Source organism: Saccopteryx leptura, chromosome 7 (assembly GCF_036850995.1).
Source record: "Saccopteryx leptura isolate mSacLep1 chromosome 7, mSacLep1_pri_phased_curated, whole genome shotgun sequence".
Taxonomy (NCBI): Eukaryota; Metazoa; Chordata; class Mammalia; order Chiroptera; family Emballonuridae; genus Saccopteryx; species Saccopteryx leptura.
This window is the reverse complement of record NC_089509.1, coordinates 75,278,867-75,294,181: the sequence shown is the minus strand read 5'-3', so window position 1 is coordinate 75,294,181 and position 15,315 is coordinate 75,278,867. Positions and strand designations below refer to the sequence as shown.

General features: G+C 36.5%; 1 protein-coding gene and 1 non-coding gene across 2 annotated transcripts in view; both read left to right on the top strand.

Annotated features, from left to right (window-relative positions):
- Positions 1 to 114: 114 nt before the first annotated feature.
- COL5A2 (collagen type V alpha 2 chain) overlaps positions 115 to 15,315 on the top strand; it is a 169,156-nt gene continuing 153,955 nt past the window's right edge. Inside the window, exon 1 of the mRNA XM_066344868.1 lies at positions 115 to 379. Coding sequence (XP_066200965.1) covers positions 283 to 379 — 97 coding nt within the window. The 5' untranslated portion in view covers positions 115 to 282. The remainder of the gene's footprint in view (positions 380 to 15,315) is intronic.
- TRNAT-AGU (transfer RNA threonine (anticodon AGU)) lies at positions 4,403 to 4,478 on the top strand. The gene has a single exon. It is a non-coding gene; the product is annotated as a tRNA-Thr (tRNA).

Sequence of the window (15,315 nt, the reverse complement as noted above, 5' to 3'; positions counted from 1 at the left end):
TCAATCAGACCGTTGCTTGGCAGACACTGGATGGTTATGAGTCTGAACAAGCTGAAAAGGGGCAGGAAAAGAAGTGGAGGCAGCATTCTTCCTATTTAAAGCTGCATCGCTTGAAAAAAGTTTTCGCAGTCTGTGCTGGAGCTGGTGCTGAAAAAGGGGGTTTGCAGAGGCTGCCCTGGGGCTGGTGCTGAAGGAAGAGCCCGCAGTTGACTTCATGGTGCTACAATAACCTTAGGATCCACTTTTTACTCCCAGGAGGACCCACATGTCTAATATTTAGACATGATGGCAAACTGGGTGGAAGCAAGACCTCTCCTCATTCTTACTGTTTTATTAGTGCAATTTGTCTCAATAAAAGCCCAGGAAGAGGACGATGATGGTGAGTTCGCCGTTTGTTTCGATTGTTGTGTTTATTGCAAGGTTTGGGAAAAGGTGGAATGTTAAGCCTCAGGAAGAGTTTGAAGAGGAGGTTCTGGTTTGAAGTTTAGAAGGGGGCTGACAGCACCTGGAAAACGATTTGGAAGACAATAGGGATGTTTGTAAGTTCGTAGCTTTTACATCTGCCGTTGGGCGGAGAACACTACTGAATATTTCTGGGAAAATCCAGGATAAGTTGTTTTGGAGAGTGGAAAGTTTAAGAGAAAAGGAGAATGCTTAAAACGGAGCACTAAAGGCACTTTCAGTTAGAGGAGCTCTTTTCTGTGGGCTGGAGTTTTCAGAGCAAGGAAAAGTGGCAGCAGAGGCTGGGCAGGGTGGAGTCATTTTTTGTACGGAACTTCAGCTGCTTCATAAAATTCTTTGTTTAGAAAAATCTCTGTAGCCTCTCTGATAACCGATTCTTCTTTGTCTTTGGCTCCTTGATTTTTTTTCTGTTTATGGACATTCTCTTCTTTCCCATTTTCATCTGTGATCTTAAAATCGCTTTTGCTTACTGAGAGACAGTCGCCTTTATTTCTCCATGACAGAGGCTGATAGAAGCCAGATTTCTTAAACAGTGGTATTTTCCCACCCTACTGACTTTATTATCAGGACAGTGGTGGTTCCCTGTTGGATGGCGGAAGGCAGGAAATCAGCATGCCTTATGTATAATTTATTTAACATTGAGTATTTGTATGGACATTATTCTTTAAATATAAGTAGTTGTTTTCTTTTTATTTAAAACAAATCTAGCCTGGTTACCATTTTTTTTTCCTTTGTAATTTGCATATGTTAAAGTTGGATTATATAGTACGGTTAAGCAAAAATGCATGGCCACTATAGAATACAAGAAATTATTTAAATTGGTTCTACTGATTATTAAATTTTTACTCTCCAGGGTTGAAATTCAAATAAAGACATGCAGTCTTTTATAATAGAGCATTACTGATTTTCATAACTGTTTAACATCAAACTCAAGCCTTTAAAATTTAGTACATTTATTAACTTTTCTGTTACTGTTTTTCATATATATTTTTGTATATGTGCACACATATATGTGTGTGTGTGTATATACATATAATGTTATATATATGAATAGCTGCTTCTGTGTATTTTTGCTCTGAAGATGGTCATAAAATTAATCTAGTGACCACAAGTTCTAAAATACATTTAAAGAATCAAAATAAAAATCTGGATGAATACCTAACAACCTGTCCAGAGTCCCATAGAGGGGGCACTTTCTAAAATCTTGGAATTTTTATGTTACTTTTTATGTTTTAGAAACCAGACAATTTATAAAAGTTAAAAAGTATTAGGTTTCTTTGTAATAGTGTGAAAAACATGCATTGTTTGGAAGGGTGGGGAAAATAATGAAATAGGAAATAGAAGTCAGGAAAGGGGAGGACAAAATGTCTAATATTAAAGTAGAAATTCTAATTATAAAGAGAACAATTAACTCCTTGCCCCCACCAAACAACCAACAACTTTAATTTAAAACTTAACTAATACAAAATCCTTATTAACATATTTTAAAATAAAAAAAACTTTTATAAAGTATGGAAATACTTGAACATGTGAATGAATTAAAAGAATGTTTCATAAGGTACATGGGATAGGCCATATGTTAAAAGATTTTCCCAAATCCTTGCAATTATTCAGTAGGTAGAAAAAATTCTGCTGAAAAACGAGCAGAATTTAATTTTTCTCAATACTAATTTACATAAATGTTAGGAATGTGATGCTTGGTGCAAAACTTTCCCCAAATTCACACCAATCCCTCTCTCCCAATATAACCAAACAGCACAGAAACTGTAATTCCAAACATCAGATTTTACAGAAAAAGAGTAATTGCTTGCATCCATATTACAAAAAATAAATTTCTCTGTTTTATTATTCAACCTAAGAGGACATATGTGATAAATTTCAATAGCAAAAGAAAGTAGTAATGGTCCTAATTAAAGGTAATACAGAAACAAATTTCAGAATCCAGAGCTACTTATCAAACATATTTTGGTTTAAGTTATAATGTATGGATACTTGTCAATACTTTATTTTCCCTGTCCAGGCTTGTCAGAAGCTATTAGTAGTGTCAGAATTCTAAAACTCCATGTGATTTTAAGTTTAAGGAAGAGTAAACTTTGGGAGATGCTTTAAACTAACAAACATATAAAGCACCCATGTAAACAAGTACATTTTCCCAGTTTAGCTTTAACAGTCATATAATGTGATAGTGACTTTGTGTACAAATAGGTCCCCTTGGAAATGTAGAGGCCTATTTTCACATGTATACATATTGATTTTTAAGATTTCAAGGTATATTTTCCATTTGACTGTGGTTATTTATCAGAATGTAAAAGATAAGCATAGTGCTTAGAAATTCTTATGAGTGATGAGATTAAAGGAAGTAAATAAACTTTTAGGCTATATAGGTCCAAATCATTAGTACTTCTCACAACATTTTAAGAACTGAATAGATTTTTTAAATTTGTAAGACCTGAAAGAAGCAAGTTTGGGAGTTGGGCTAACTTTAGTTGAAACTATTAAGTAACAGAAATCAGAGTTAAGATAATAAAATAAGCTTTTCATGAGTTTGTGTGTATTTGTGTTTGTGGGGAGGGGTGTTTTGAAAGGATCCCCATTTGCTTTTTTGTAGGAGAAAATAAATACTAGTATATTTATAGCAATTTTTATATTCCTAATTAAAGGTATGACGCTTAATGAGAAATATACATTCTCGTTAATAGAAGTGGATATACTTAATCTTAAAAAACAATCTTTGCTATCAATCATTCATATTATGCAGAAATGTACTCTTTCATTTCCAGAGACTATAAAAAAACACCAGTGCTTTTCAGAGGCTAGCCACGTAACATAAACAAGTAAAGGAGGCGTGTTTGTCCATCAACAGGGGATGATGGACCTCTAAAGAAATGAAGATGCATGCCCACTTTAAGACACTTGAAATTAACATTTTTGGAAAGCATTGCATAAGCCAAATACAATATATATGAGTGCCAAGTCTGGCTCATGGGCCATAAATTTGCAACCTTTTTGGTGCACCCCTACACAGATATCCTGGACCCAAGCCAACTACTGATTACTAAGAGATGAGAGGCTCACAATCCTTTCTATATTGCCTGCATTTTTATTATGTTTGTCTGCCATTTATTTCATTGTTAAAACATAAATATGAAGAAGTAGATGCCTAACACTCAACAGTACTTGGATGGGGTTATTCTAAAGGAAGTAGAGAATATAAATACATATCTTATGATACTTGTTCACTCATAAATGGCTTTAAACATTACTATTGAAACAAGTACTTTGGATCTTATAGTACTCACAGACTTTTCTTTTGTAGTGGATATGTTACTCTTAAGTTCAGCCGCATATAAAAGAACTCAGTAGTTTAAACAAATAAAGGTGTCTTTTTTTTTTCTTTAATATAAAGGAAGCTTTTAGTTAGATAGTAGGAGGCTGGTATAGTGGCTCTATAAAGTCATCAGGGATTCAGTCTCTTATAGCTTTCTACTCTTATATCCCCCTGGTAAAACCCTGACATTATGGTCTTCGATGGCTGCTGGAGCTCCAGCCATTACATTTATATTCCAGATAGCTGTGTAGAGCAGGGGTGCCCAAACTTTTTACACAGGGGGCCAGTTCACTATCCCTCAGACCATTGGAGGGCCAGAATATAAAAAAAACTATGAACAAAACCCTATGCACATTGCAAATATCTTCTTTAAAGTAAAAAGAAAACAAAACGAGAACAAATACAATATTTAAAATAAAGAACAAGTAAATTTAAATCAACAAACTGACCAGTATTTCAATGGGTACTATGCGCCTCTCACTAACCACCAATGAAAGAGGTGCCCCTTCCGGAAGTGCCGCGGGGGCTGGATAAATGACCTCAGGGGGCAACATGCGGCCCATGGGGGCCCGTAGTTTGGGGACCCCTGGTGTAAAGAATGGGAGACAAAGGGCCCTGGCCGGTTGGCTCAGCGGTAGAGCGTCGGCCTAGTGTGCGGAGGACCCGGGTTCGATTCCCGGCCAGGGCACACAGGAGAAGCGCCCATTTGCTTCTCCACCCCTCCGCCGCGCTTTCCTCTCTGTCTCTCTCTTCCCCTCCCGCAGCCAAGGCTCCATTGGAGCAAAGATGGCCCGGGCGCTGGGGATGGCTCTGTGGCCTCTGCCTCAGGCGCTAGAGTGGCTCTGGTCGCAACATGGCGACGCCCAGGATGGGCAGAGCATCGCCCCCTGGTGGGCAGAGCGTCGCCCCTGGTGGGCGTGCCGGGTGGATCCCGGTCGGGCGCATGCGGGAGTCTGTCTGACTGTCTCTCCCCGTTTCCAGCTTCAGAGAAATGAAAAAAAAAAAAAAAAAAAAAAAAAAGAATGGGAGACAAAGGATATGATTATCTTATTTTTAATGAAGATTATTAAATCTTCATACCAGTTGAACTTACTTATAGTTGGCCAGAATTTAGTCAGATAGTCACACAAAGCTACAACAAGGGCAGCTAGGAAATGTGGTCGTTTGGCTGGGTTACACTGGTTATGCACTCTACCAAATAGAGTTACACATGTTATAAAGGATATAAAAGGGGGAATAGCTATCCAGAGGGAACTATAGTCTTGATCACAATGGCATAAGTGTTAGCCACTTTCATTGGAATAGATAGATCTTTTGGTTTCGATGGACAGAGTATATTTCAGTGACCAGATCTACCCTGGTTATTGTTCACTTCTGAGTAGACTGTGAACCCAAGAACAATGAATGGTATATATACTTCAATAGTAGGCGACAAGTCTTTGCTTGTTATTATCTTCAGATAAATTTATAAGCACTTATAACTTTTATTCAAATTATAGTGAGGCTTTATTTCGAAGAGTATCTTCAAATAAAATTTGAGTGAGAGAGAGATTGATAGATTGATAGATACAGTGAATACTCAATATTGACAAACACAATGTATATTTTGATCATGACTCTAAGTTAGTTGGTAAGCAATCTACAAATAAGTATTGAGCTGGCTGGATAATGGGCCACTTGAAGAGCTTGTTACTAATATAAATTCTAGACTCTTTCCTTACCAAATATCCTGATTTAGTAGGTTTGGATGGGATTTGGGAAGCTTTCTAGGTGATACTGATTTATGTTGGTGAACCACTGTATTAAATCTCTACCTAACATGCTTTTGATCTTGATGTGGACTAGTTGGCTTCTTGTTCCAAGGCCATACTCTGTGACTTTGGTAATAACTTGCTATTCTAATTATCCCTTTCACTTATAAGGGTGCCTAATTAAAGTTTGCAGGTAAACCATTGCAAATTCACCATCATTTCTGGAAAATAACTCAAGATCTAAACCCTCCTCTTTGAGGGTAGGTGAATTATTTTATGCAAAGGACACAAGTTATTCAAACTTATTTATATAGTTTTCATTTTTACTCTTCTCACTTTTACTTCCTGCTCTTCACACTATCACTGCAGATGTAAAATTAATTATACTGATCATTGTAGAAGTGTACTTAATGTAGGATGTGAGGTAAAAACAGAAAGAGAAAGCTCTGCTTTGAGAATCTGGGACTTTTCATATAAATTACATATAAATGTCATGTAAGACTATTTTATATTCAGTATTTAAAAGAGCACCTATACTTGACATTTGCACAAAGAGTTATATATCCTATGGAAAAATTTGCCTTAAAATGGTGACCATATTAGTGGCCTTAGTGTTTTTATTTTATTAATATATTAAAAACTAAACCCTTCAAAAGAAATCAAGGTAGTTCCATCTTGTGCTGAATATATTCTCTAAAGAATAGTGTATTAGGGAAATTATAATAGCACATGATTTTTTTCCCCACATGCTGCCTTATACAGAGAAGACAGTAATGTTAATAATATTAATAAATTAATATATTAATGGAAATTTGTCCCTACAACTTTCTGGTATAACATTCAAACTCAAAAATGTTTACATACTTTTTAAAAAAAACTTTTGATGTAAGAGAGCAAAAAATAGTTTTATTTTCTTTTCTTTTTTGGGTGTCTGATCAATCAGAATTATAAATTCAGTTTCAAGATGACAACAGATTATATTCTTCATGCAAACATTGCTTGCAAAATAAGCATTATATCCTTATTGTAGTTTCTAAACTTTAGTAAGTAAAGTTTGTCCCAATACAGCCATCACTTGGAGAGCATATGGGTTCTGATCCTTCCCATCTATTTAAGCAGTTTTCCAACCTTTAGTGACCTTTGGATCCTCATCTGAAATTGGGGAAATTATACACAGCACTGTCCATCTGATGAGACTCTTAGGAGGGTTATTTGGGAATTTTACCTGAAGGTAGTTTTAGAGATCCCCATGAGACACAGACAGTGGTATTACAATTTGATTTCAGTCATTACAAATCTTAGTGGTTTATTTTTTACTCTTAACAAATCTTTAAATTTTTCTGAAAAACCTTCTGGATTTGTTCTTCTTCTGTATTTTATTCATTCCCCATCTCCTACAGGAACTTACTCCATCAGTTACGCTCTTTTTTTTTTTCCATAACTTCAACCATTTGTTTTCTATGGACTCTTTTTCCTTAGCCCATAAACAAGCTCTGCTCTCTCCCGGGCTTCTCTGACTCCCACCCTTTCTTTATTCTTAGCTCACTGGTTTAAAGGAGTATAGTTTTCTGTCTGCCTCCACACCTTCACTCATCGCACTAAACTCTGACTTTGCTCCCCTTCATTCTATCTCAGCTGGTCTAGTAAAGCGAGGACTGAAATGTGTGATGTTTCATAGGAGTTCTCACCTCCTATTAGGCCTTTCTTCTTTATTTGATATCATTGACCACTCCAGCTTTCCTGAAAGGCTGCTCTCTGAATCTTCTCCCTCTTCCCTACCTGACCTCTCTCTCTCTATCCTCTCTGTCCTTTAGCACTTTGTTTTCTCAGAGGAGCTAGTTCACTGGTTCTCTCTCTCTGTATGTTCTCTTTCCAGATCATCTAGAAATTTTATTCTCAGGCTTTGCTTACTAGCTAAATGCTGGTAATTCTCAAATCTCTATCTCCAACCCTGACCTTCCATGTGAACTTCAGAATACACAACTTCCCAATGAATGGGCCATAACCACTTTAAGATAAATGTATTTAAAACTCAACTTATTATCTTCCTTCCAAAACAGGATCTTCTTTTTTATGTGGTTCTTCTATCAGTTAATGGCAACATCATCCAAACTAGTCATTCAAGCCAAAATTGAAGTCAGTCACAAAATTCTACCATTTTCCCTGCTATTTTACAAATATACCTGCTCTCCCTCTCTACTACAAATGTCTAGGTTCAGGACCTCATCAGCATTATTGTGGTATTACTGCAATAGCATCTACATTTTTTTCTTTGTCTCTCATTTGACCACTTCCCAACTGTGTGTATAGATTTATAGATTCCCCTCTGTTGTCACTGTGGTATGCAACTAAATCTGATGTCACTGCCTTTCTTAAAACCTTCATTGATCACCATAACCTGAAGAAAAAATAATGTCAAACTGCTAACCATGGTATACAAGACCTCACATGATCTGATCCATTTCCACGACTATAGCCACATCAGTTGTCATTCTCTGCCAGAAAGTGAGGAATTGCTTGTCCTTACACATACATATACACAAACACACACACACTCTTATTTATTTACCTCTGCCATATCATGAATTTATTTTATGTATTAGGTACATAATAGTTATTCCTCACATATATGCAAAATGAATATTATTTTTAAAATCTAAAAAATATTCTTCCAACCATTTAGTCAATCAGTGAACTGATTTCAAATTCAGATTTTGCAAATTTTATTTGCATATTCTTGGGCAATTTTCTTGATTTCTCTGTACCTTTGTTTCTTTATCCATAAAATTGAAATAACAATATTTACCTCAAATAATTATCATGACGACTATCATGTATGTGAACCACCCACATTGTCATATGGCTCCCCCCAAAACTGGAAGCATTGAGGGGTGACTGTCTTTTCCCAGACTTTGCTGCAAGTCTCTTCATTTTCCAAAGGCTGTTGAGATTATTACTCCATTACTACTTAATAATATAACAATTAAAGTAAATGCTTATTAGGTGATTATAAGAACCCAAATGTTAGATGTTATTAAAAAAATAAACAACTTTTGCTCTCAAAGAGATTAAAGTCTAGTATAAAACTTAAAATGCAAATTTTATCTACTTTTCTATTGTCATTTGACAATGCATGAATACTTTTATTGAATACTATATGGGCTATATTTTAAACCCATTTAAAAAGTTTATTATTGCCTGACCAGGCGGTGGCACAGTGAATAGAGCGTCAGACTGGGATGCGGAAGACCCAGGTTTGAAACCCCGAAGTCGCCAGCTTGAGTGCGGGCTCATCTGGCTTGAGCAAAAAGCTCACCAGCTTGGACCCAAGGTTGCTAGCTTGAGCGAGGGGTTACTCGGTCTGCTGAAGGCCCACGGTCAAGGCACATATGAGAAGCAATCAATGAACAACTAAAGTATCACAACGAAAAACTGATGATTGATACTTCTCATCTCTCTTTGTTCTTGTCTGTCCCTATCTATCCCTCTCTCTTACTCTCTCTCTGTCGCTGTAAAGAAAAAAAAAGTTTATTATTCAAATTGAAGAGTGTTACTGTATTGTCTCTTTGTGTTAGCTTACACCTGGAAAAACAAAATGAACAAAAACTTCTTTCTATTGGAGACATTCATTATATATATATTAAGTAGGAGGAGGGGAGATAGTGAGAAAGACTCCTTCATGCCTTCAGACCAGGATCCACCTGACAACCCCGTCTTGGGCCAGTGCTCCAGTACTGAGGGCTTAGCTATCCTCAGTGCCCGGGGCCACACTTGAACTAATTGAGCCACTGGTTACGAGAGGGAAGAGAGAGAGAAGGGGAAGAGAAGAATATGTTCGCTTCTCCTGTGTGCCCTGACAAGAATTGAGCCCAGGACATCCATACACTGGGTACTCGATCTACTGAGCCACCAGCTAAGACCCTCTTGGAAACTTTCTAATGTCCATGTGATTTGAAACATTACTTCCCCTCTCATGTTTCATACCCCCCCCCACACACACATATTTTGTTTTCTGTGATTCTTCCCAGTGTGTGAGTAAGCCATGGCTGATCCATCCCATGCCCTAGTGCTACCTCATGCCTGTCTACCAGCTCTGTCTGTCTCAGAATTTACTCTGAAAATGTGGTAGTCATAAAAGTCTCTAATAAAAATTGGATCCTTATTTTCCACACTGCATTGCTCTGGGTTGCATTTGGAATTAGAGGAATTGCTTCACTGCACAGGGATTTACAAGGCAGCTCTTAGGATTATTTGGATACAATAGTAGGGGTGACCATCTTTTCCCAGATTTTGCAAGTCTCTTCATTTTCCAAAGGCTGCTGGTTTCTCTACTTCACTCCCAGGAGAGTTTTGTGAAATTGACTCCAGAAAGCAGAAAGTGATGTAGGATGTAGGAACATTATTCATACTCAGGGTTTCCGTACTTTATAGCCCTTCCTTCTCAAGTTTTTCAAACCTCAACAAAATGATGAGTTTGATTTAGAAGGAAGTATGGACATAGAATTTTACCAGATAATTTGTAGCTATGAATTCCTTTAATTAAATCCTTCTTATTCGATATAGTTCTGCGGCTGTCAACTTTAGAATTTTTCATTATAAAATTCTAAAAATATGGATGGTTCCCATAGCAAATACAATGTATTTATAAAGATTTAATATTTGTATTGATCATAAATAGCAATTATATCCTTATTATTTGCTCTTGCGGTAGAAGAACCTATCAGATTCATCTAGGCTAGTTTGAAAGTATCTTTAAGCCTTTTTTTACTCATTTTTTCCCCCAGAGTTTTACATTGAACAGATGATTAAGTTACAGTTTAATTCAGGACATCATGTTTCTCACGTTACTAAAATTTTAGCTAGACTTTCTAATAGGATGAACTGTTGGACAGTAAGTACAACTGGTTACCATGGGAAGATAACTGCAAAATAAAAGTTCTTACTTTTCTGGTCTTTGGCTACAAACACAAAACGTCTGAAATTTTATAGAGAAGACTTATAGTTTTTTTTTTGATAGGGCAGAAAGGCACTGGCCATTCCAAGGCAAATGAGTGATTCTGATAGAGAATTTTCTTTTACATGAGTTTGTACTGGAAATTAAAAGACTTAGGGCCAATGAAGCAGAAACAAATGAAAGTTCCATTAGGGCGCTGAGGTTCAAGCCTTAAGGTGTTGTATTAAGTCTTTCTGAGTGTTCATTTAAAAAAATCTCACTTCTTTCCCCAGCTTTTTTTTTTTTAATTCCCCCTTAAATATTTATCTCTACTGGATAGATTAGGCATGTATTTGTGATTTTATTTTTCTCCCTTAAGCATTGTAAAAGTGAACTGAATTTTGCTGAGAAATAACTAATAAATTCTTGAACCAATGGCATTCCATTAGCCTGGGAAGAAATCTGGATTCTTAAAATCTGTTTGTTTTATTTTTTAAAAAGTGAGGTAATTCCTTTATGTAGAGGGTGAGACAAAACTGAAACAGAAATAGTTCCATAGAGAAAAATCAGTGAATACAGTCAGTTTCATTGGCAATGTTGGATGATATAGTAAAATTAAATTAGTTTTCAATTATGATTAAATTAGTATTTTATGATGTTTTGGTATATTCAGCATATAAATATGTTCCATACATTTGCAAAGGTACACTATTAGAGCTACCTTGTATCCTTCCACATCTCTCCCATGGATGCAATGATGCTAAAGTCCTAGGAAGATGAGCAGATCCAGTTCTAGGAAAACAATTTGGAAAGAGATAATTTTATTTGATTTTTTAGGGAAATAGACTTTAACCTCCTTTCTGTTTCAAGGAAAGGTATTTAAAATTCTGTTGAGAATCTGGATCTCATACTATAGCTCCATCTGGATGTCACCCTCAAATTTTCTTTAAGTTACAGACTTTTTCTTCTACCCTGACCCACTGTCAGAACTCTCCTGTAATGCTAGCTTATTACATGGTAATTTGCCTTTTGTGATCTTTTTTTCAATATTCCTTGGCCATCAGAATCAGCTGACATTGGTGAAACATCTCTGTTGTGGGCCTTCTGCCCTCGTCCACAGACGGTTCCATAATCAAAACATGAGAATCTCTTTAAATGCGTTCTAATAGAAACTAGAAGTTGTGTAAGTATAAGCAAAATGGAAATCTTCCCACTGGATTCCCACTGTTTCTGAGTCTTTTGTGTCTTCAGGATAGAATCCTTTGTGCATCATTTGGAAAGCATGAGTTCATGGAAAGATGGATTCTATGGGCATGCAAGGGCTAACCTGTGGCTCCATGATCATACCAATTTCATGTTTCATAAGATTCATTTAGAGAATTTCAAAGACGATAAGGAAGTTTGTGTATTTCTTAGTTGTTGTTCTTTGATTCCTCTAATCTTTTTAACCTCTATATACCTAAAACATAGTTATTTTAAAATAAAGAAATAAACCTTGCCACAATCTCTATTCTCTTCTCTTGCGCTAATAGCATATATGCTGTCAATTAGTCCTATAGGCCCGTGATGGCGAACCTATGACATACATTGTCAGCACTGACACGCGTAGCCATTTTTGATGACACGCGGCCATGCGGCCTCATACCAGAGAAGTATGGTGCCACATACGGAGAAGGACGTTTCATCCTCAGCTCCTGCGAGGCCAGGTGCAGTAGCAGAGGATAAAACATTTGCTAGACACTCTGTGCCAGAGGTCTGTAGGCCAAAACAACAGAACTCCGGTACAGAGTGTCTAGTTCCGGGACTTCCAGTTAGGCCGTTTTTTTCGAAGTGACACACCACCTGAGTTATGCTCAGTTTTTTGGCGAATTTTGATACACCAAGCTCAAAAGATTGCCCATCACTGCTATAGGCAGTAAGAATAAGACATTGTCTCACAGTGAGATTTTTTTGATTCCGGAAAGTTCCTTTTAACTATTACAATTTTTCTACATTTAGAGCTTGTAACAGTCGGCAATGTTTACATTTAGAACTTCTCCTTTTCCATTTACTTTCAACAAACAGTGATAGAGTGTAGGTCTTTGGAGTCTCCCATTTGAGTCATGTCTTTGTCATCTGCAACCTTGTGACCTTGAATAAGTTTCCAATCTTGAGATCCCATTTTGTGATCTGCATATTGAAGAATTAAATTAAATTTCTTGTTACTTTAGAGGCACTAAAAGAAAAGTGGATATTATTAGTACTTTTAAGATGGATTTCCTGAATGGGCCATTGAAGATTGTTCGCTCCATAACAGAAGTAAATTTTATCAGATCATTCCTAGTTACTAAGTTTGATAAAAAAAAGTATGGAGAGCAGTAAGTCCTAGGCATCTGTGGCACAACAGAAGGGTGGGAGGGAGAGCTATAATTGGGAGGTTTGACATGGCATTAACAAAATTTCATCTTATGCTTTTCCCTTGGGTCAGGACTATGCTGTGCACCTGATTATTCAGAAACAAGTCAGGAAAAGCAAAATGGCAAAAACGCTGAAAGTTTTATTTTGGTATTAGGCTACATTTCAAAAACTTAGCAATACATTTAATCATTAAATTTTATCCTTTTTTCCCCTAATATAATGATTTTGGTAATTGCTTGCAAATTTAGTTCAGATAGGGTTGTTCAAGAAAAATGAAACTGTGCTCAATACGTAAAACATTTGTTTACCTTCCTGTTATTTTACTGGTGTTAAGATGGACTTAATTCGAACCCTGGGCAATATTTTTGTGAGGGATAGCATGCACCTCCACCTGGGTGGTCCCAGAAGAGTAAGGAGCTTGTGTGATCTCACTCAACTTCTACTAACTCAACATAGCAATAGGCGCTAGAGTGCACTGAACTGGAGTTAGGCATCCAAAATAAAGTCATGACTCTTTCCTTATAAGTTTCTTTTAAATGTAAGGGGTTGGAGTCTTAACATTCTCATTTATAAAAGAGAATAATACTTTTTATTTTACTATCTCACAGGTTCAAAATAAATAAGTCATTAAATCTGTGGAAATTCTGTGCTAGCTGGAAAGGTCTATATAAAGGTAGTGTTATTATTTTGGCATGCTTTTACTGTGATGAATAGTTAGCTGAATGCAAAATAAATGCTTTAAATACATGATAATGTTAGTAATCCAAAGGAATATGTGACACTTCATAAAAATGAAGGAAAGCAAATTTGCTGTTTTTTTAAACTTTGAATTGAGAAAAGTAAAATAACTTGCTTATATAACTATTTAGAAATCTCCCAAAGCCCCAAATAGGAATTAAATAGAAAAAGACAAGAATAGAGGCTTTGACTTGAAGGTAAATGGAACAGATGGAAAAACAAAGCATGATTTTCTAATATAAATGAACTGTAGTCTCTGTACAAGCAAAAATGTAGCTTTCTGGCAGAAGGCTGAATCTACTATTATTATTACTTTTTCCCTATTCATCTCTCATCAGGAAGCCTGTCTCAAAATCAAAGTTTTGCTCTAAGGGCCTGTTTGTAGCATGGTGTCCTTTTCCCTGGGTCAGAAGGTGACTTTGAGCTAGAAATTTAAACTGGTGACAAATATCCACAGCAATCTGAGCCAAGTGTTTAGACAAAGGTTCCATAATCCCTCAGGCCTGTCTACTTTCTGGTATATTTTAAGACTGTGTACTTGTGCAGAGAGAAACATGCAGTTAAAGAGATGAGGGCCTCAACTAAATAGACTGTTACTTTCTTTCATGAATGAATTGTTGAAATAATTTTAAAGGAAAGCTTCTAAATTAGAACTGGAACAAGACACAGGAACTCTGCATTCTAATTGCAGCTCTATCATGAACTAAGTTGGTGATTTTGTGGGGTGACTTAAATTCTCTGGGTCTCAGTTTCCTTCTTTGTGAAAGCTGTGATATATTATCCAGGGCCACTTGCTAGTCTGAAAGTCTATAATTCTAGGTCTACATGAACGTTTTTTATATAGGTCAGATTTATGATATAGTGCTGTGAAGAATCTCATGCATGTGTTTTGGTAAATTGAGGCATCATGAATAATCTCTGTAGGTAGTATGTCTCTGTACTTTTAAATTAGGATTTGAAGTTTTGATCCTGGTTTCTATGGATTAGATAACTATTCATTTAAGGATCACAACTCTCAATTTATAACTTTATAAGACCATATACTTTTCAGCCCATGGTTTTACAATAGTTTTCAGACACTGTTGTAAGAGGAGATTGTGAAAAGAGAATTCACAATACTTTGATGAAAAATATTTTAGATTGCAGAGTAATTTTGAACCTTTTTTGTGTATGTGTGAGAGGAAGAGAGATAACGAAGCAGACTCTACCATGCACCCTGACCAGGATCCACCGGCAACCTCATCTGGGGACAATGTTCCAGTACTGAGCTATTTTTAGCAGCTGAGGCTGCTGCACTCTGAAGGAGCTATCCTCAGCACCCAGAGTCATGCTTGAACCATTTAGTTCACTGGCTGTGGAGGGGCAGAGGGAGAGAAGGGGACAGAGAAGCAGATGGTCACTTCTCCTGTGTGCTCTTACCAGAAATTGAACCCAAGATGTCCATATGCTGCCTGATACTCTATTTACTGAGCTACCGACCAAGGCTTAAACTTTCAAATTAGAGAGAAAATAGGTAACTGTATTATGTGTTGTGTTATACTTATTATAACCTTAAGACTCAGTGTCTTCTAAATAATTTTTTTTGTGGGGTGTGTGGTCAGAATTTAGCAGTATCCTCGATTCTTGTCCTTACAGCTACTTGTCTTTGTAGTGGAAACACTGCTTACTTTTTCTGACAACCTATGGAACCTAGTAAACTGCTATTC